We start from the raw sequence: 4,295 nt of genomic DNA, 5'->3' as shown, positions 1-4,295 counted from the left end.
CACACACACACACACACACACACACACACACACACACACACACACACACACACACATAATTCTCAACATGTTTTTTTAACATACAGCCTGTATAATAAACTGAATCCTTTCTGAACACACAAAAACTGTTCAACCGAATTATAAATTTCCAGGCTTGGTCACTCACTCTCCAAAGKGTGTTTTTCCCTAGATTTGTCAACACAGTGGAAACGTTAAAGCTTTTGAATGAAGAAGAGCTTTAAGGCTTTTTAACTGGACTTGTCTGGGATCTCGCCTTCTCATTAATATTTAAATAGAAGCACCATGAATTTTCATGAGCTGTAGTACTGAGCTGAAGTGAACTGGAGAAAGAAAAGCCTACAGGTAAAACCAAAGTTATTCTATTACACCTCAGAGTTTCCCCACCAAAAAAAAAAAACTAAAAGAAGGAAGAGTAAAGTAGATTACAGTAGTGAACGTAAGAACCTAAACAGTGACATTTAAAAATACATTAACTTATTTTCAGTCTTGTCAAAAACATCTATCCATGCCCTAAAATTATGCTAAATTAAAAAAAAWTTGAATTAATGCATATCGCCCTCCACGTTACATATCAAATTTTGAAACAAAGATGACCTGCAACCTGTCCTTGCTTAGTGTGTGTTGTTTAGGGAATGGTTCTCAGCTACAACCACGCCTAATATCTGTACCATTCACTGTGGTATGGYCATTTCAGTGTTGGTCACTTTACTGTGGTGGCCATTTTGAATTGGGTTGACTCCTAAAGTTATTTGCACAACATGGAAAATTACATAATCACTCACATTTCACAGTGGTGGGTGATAAAAAAACTAATGTTACTGAAAGCAAACTTTTGCTTATTTAACTTACTGCCCCTTGTGTTTCCCTAAGCGAGTCTCTTTAGTCACTTTGTAAACCAGCTAATTTTAATCAGATCTTATCGTTTTAGTCACAACTGTGACGGGGGGGATTCCTTCAGCTGCCTACCTTTTCCCTCAGCATCCAGGAGCTTCATGTCAGCCTGTTTCTGGATTAGCAGCCTCACCAGTGCATCATTTCCCAGCTCARCTGCTAACATAGCAGGCGTTTGACCCCGTCTGTTCTGGACATTGGGCTGCGCTTTGTTAGAGAGAAGGAAGTTGACGAGGTCTGAGAAGAGACAGAGTAGAGAAACAGAGTGAGGTGACCCTGAAACACTACCCGTCTCTTGTCCTTGGAATGCTTTGATTGGGTTTCACAGACTGATGGAGGTCTGCTTTTCTTTACTTGTCTGTGACCAACAGGCATCGTTCTGATCAGTACTGTTCTGAGGCAAAATAACTAACCTGCTGAGGTGCTCAACACTGAATCACATTATCATTAAATGAATACCACATTCTAGTTAAGTAAAACAGAATTTGTCTATGATTACATTCAAGTGTTTGCCTCTGTCAAACTGATTTTTACATTAAACTATCTTTAGATGTTGAGTTTAATATTGTTTGATAAAACTGTCTTTACCCAGATTATTGGCTGTAACTGCCACATGAAGCACCCCGGTGCCGTCCCGTGGCTCTGTGAGGTTGATGAGATTTTTCACTCCAAACTTTACCATATTCTCAATCTGTTCCAGGTCTCCTTCCAGGACGTACTGCAGCAGGCGGTAGATCTGCAGGACCTCCAGGCGGCCTTGGGCCGTCCTGCTGCTCATTCTGACACCACTAATAGAAATCAGGAGAGAGAAAAATAGAGATTTACAAAGAATGAAAATTCCTATGTAGCTTCAGTTTACAATAAAAATAATCAAAACTTTCTTAAACACAGCAAAAACAATCATGTGGCTTGTTTTAAGGACCTACACACATAGATAAAGAGGAAAAGATTTAAGGTTGTTATTACTGACCATCTTTATTGTATTAAAATGAATAGTTTAGTCATTATGAAGGGGAGTTTTGTGTCAATGTTCTAAATAAATATCTTATTTGTTCTTTATAGCTCCCTGAACAGCTCTAATTTGGAGAAACAGGCTAATTCTGACCCGACTGATGACCTAACGGCTAGTTTTGTAAGTGTCCTTGTGTGTTTGGTTTCTGTATTTGAGTTTTTATGTTTGTGACTCTTTGTCACTTTAGTTTTGATCATCTTAATTTTTTAGCTCTATTTCCCCCAGTCAGCTTTTCAGTGTTTTTCAATTCATCAAGTAGTCATACCAACACACACTAATCACTTCATCTATACATGCATAAATACAATACATTTTGAAAGGTTAGAGTTGTTCTGTTTCATGCTGAGACAGTTGTACAATCCAACAAGGCAGTTGTAGATCTATATAACTGTTTTATGTCTTTGAACAACACAATCACCATTTAACCAGGCTTTGGAGAAGCATCAGAAGTAGAAAGTATCCTTTCAACAGCAGGTTTCAGAATGTTATCCTAAACAAAGAAAATACAAATTGGAACTTTTCYATGGAACCCCACTTAAAATGGCCTAATTATCCCTAAAAAATGCTGAGGGAATCTTTGACATCCGTGACACTGAATTTGAAGCAGAGAAGGCATATTCTTTGATTTGTTAAATCACGACTTTTTCCACACTTTACTTAGAACTGAGGGTTCTTGTTTTTCAAGTCAGTCAAGCTCTACCAGTTGTTTGAAGCTGCCTGTTTCTCATCTTTGATCTGCATTTTCAACCTGAGTCAGACTTTTCCTGCAGTCAGGCTAGTCGAACACACACTCTGTATTGATGGAGGTGAACCAAAATGTATTTAGATTTCTTTCAGGCACCTCTTGATCAATGGAATCTTTACACACATTTGCACATTATCCATCACATTAGCTTTGACTCAGCTCGGAATCATCACATATTTTGCTCACACAGAAAAGCCTCAATCATCTTTGTCTATTTGGCACATAGAAGCTGACATTTTTCTCCCTCAGAAGCAGAAACTTGGACTCGTCTAGCCACAAAAGGCGCTCCGCATCGGAGTCTGTCCATCAGAAATAAGTAGTTTGAGCTCAGAGGACTCAGCAGAATTCTGTGTAGAGTTGATTTATGTCTTCTTCTTGTGCTACAGTTTTATGAGCCTCCATCTCAAGTTTTTTGCTTTGTCCATTATACACTGAGCTTTCCTCCGATTCTTTATCCTTTTCTAAAGTTAGGATGACATGTAGTGAAAATATTTTGTTGAAAATTTCTTGTTATATTTATTTGAAAATATTTTTGTTTTTAGTTTGATGTAGTTTTTATAGTAAGCCAAATCTAACCTATCATTGATGAGATAATGTTTTAAAAAATAATGGTCAGCATTTCTTAAAGGAATGCATTTGACCCGCCATCTCTTGTCTCATTTTTGAACTAGGATCATCGTATGTGGAGATTATACAGTTTCCAACCTGGAACATATCATGCATAATGTCATGCAATACCACAAGATGTCACTCTCAGGGCATGTGTTGTGAATTAAGTCTGGTTTATTTTATCTGAGTGTCTGTTAAATTTGTTGAATTCCACTTAAGGCAATTTCTATGATGGCTAATGTCGATTAGCTGTGGTGGCCATCTGGAATTGGATGACCACAAAAAAGATAATCAGTTGTAAATGTACAGTAAATAAGTTACTTTTTTGACAGTTTTAATGAAATTTCTCCAGTAGTTTATGAGATATTTTGCTAACAGCCTTGTAGACTCTTGAACACATTCACACAYGTTTGTTCTTCTATCCTCATGGAGACTTTGCATTGACTTCCATTCATTTACTGGACATTTACAGAGCTTAATCCTAACCCTTAATCTAAACTATAACTTCACAGGTTCACCTGACTCACACCAGTGTGTGAATGAATGGGTGAATAACTAAAGCACTTTGGGGTCCAAGGGGGCTTGATAAAGCGCTATATAAGTTCAGACCATTTACCATTCAAACCTGCAGCCCAAACTCAATTCACACTTTATTACCACCAACAGGAACAGTGGGTCATCACCAGACTGTGTGTACCAGGAAAATGGTCCTCACCAGGTAGCGAAATATACACAGACACACACACATCCTTGTATTTGCATCAAACTGAGGACAGTATTGACACATTCATTTTTGTAACTGTACTTACAGTGGGGAAAATAAGTATTTAGTCAGTCACCAATTGTGCAAGTTCTCCCACTTAAAAAGATGAGAGAGGCCTGTAATTGACATCATAGGTAGACCTAAACTATGAGAGACAAAATGTGAAAAAATTTTTGAGAAAATCATTTTGTCTGACTTTTAAAGAATTTTTTTGCAAATAATGGTGGAAAATAAGTATTTGGTCACCTACAAAC

At 37.5% G+C, this 4,295-nt stretch overlaps 1 protein-coding gene across 1 annotated transcript in view; it reads right to left on the bottom strand.

The window, feature by feature from the left end:
- ankef1a (ankyrin repeat and EF-hand domain containing 1a) overlaps positions 1-4,295 on the bottom strand; it is a gene marked incomplete at its 3' end in the record, with an annotated part of 36,387 nt that overhangs the window by 20,187 nt on the left and 11,905 nt on the right. Inside the window, 2 exon segments of the mRNA XM_014023918.1 lie at positions 988-1,149; positions 1,501-1,700. Coding sequence (XP_013879372.1) covers positions 988-1,149; positions 1,501-1,690 — 352 coding nt within the window.

This window comes from Austrofundulus limnaeus, unplaced genomic scaffold (assembly GCF_001266775.1).
Source record: "Austrofundulus limnaeus strain Quisiro unplaced genomic scaffold, Austrofundulus_limnaeus-1.0 Scaffold396, whole genome shotgun sequence".
Taxonomy (NCBI): Eukaryota; Metazoa; Chordata; class Actinopteri; order Cyprinodontiformes; family Rivulidae; genus Austrofundulus; species Austrofundulus limnaeus.
This window is presented reverse-complemented; position numbering and strand designations above follow the sequence as displayed.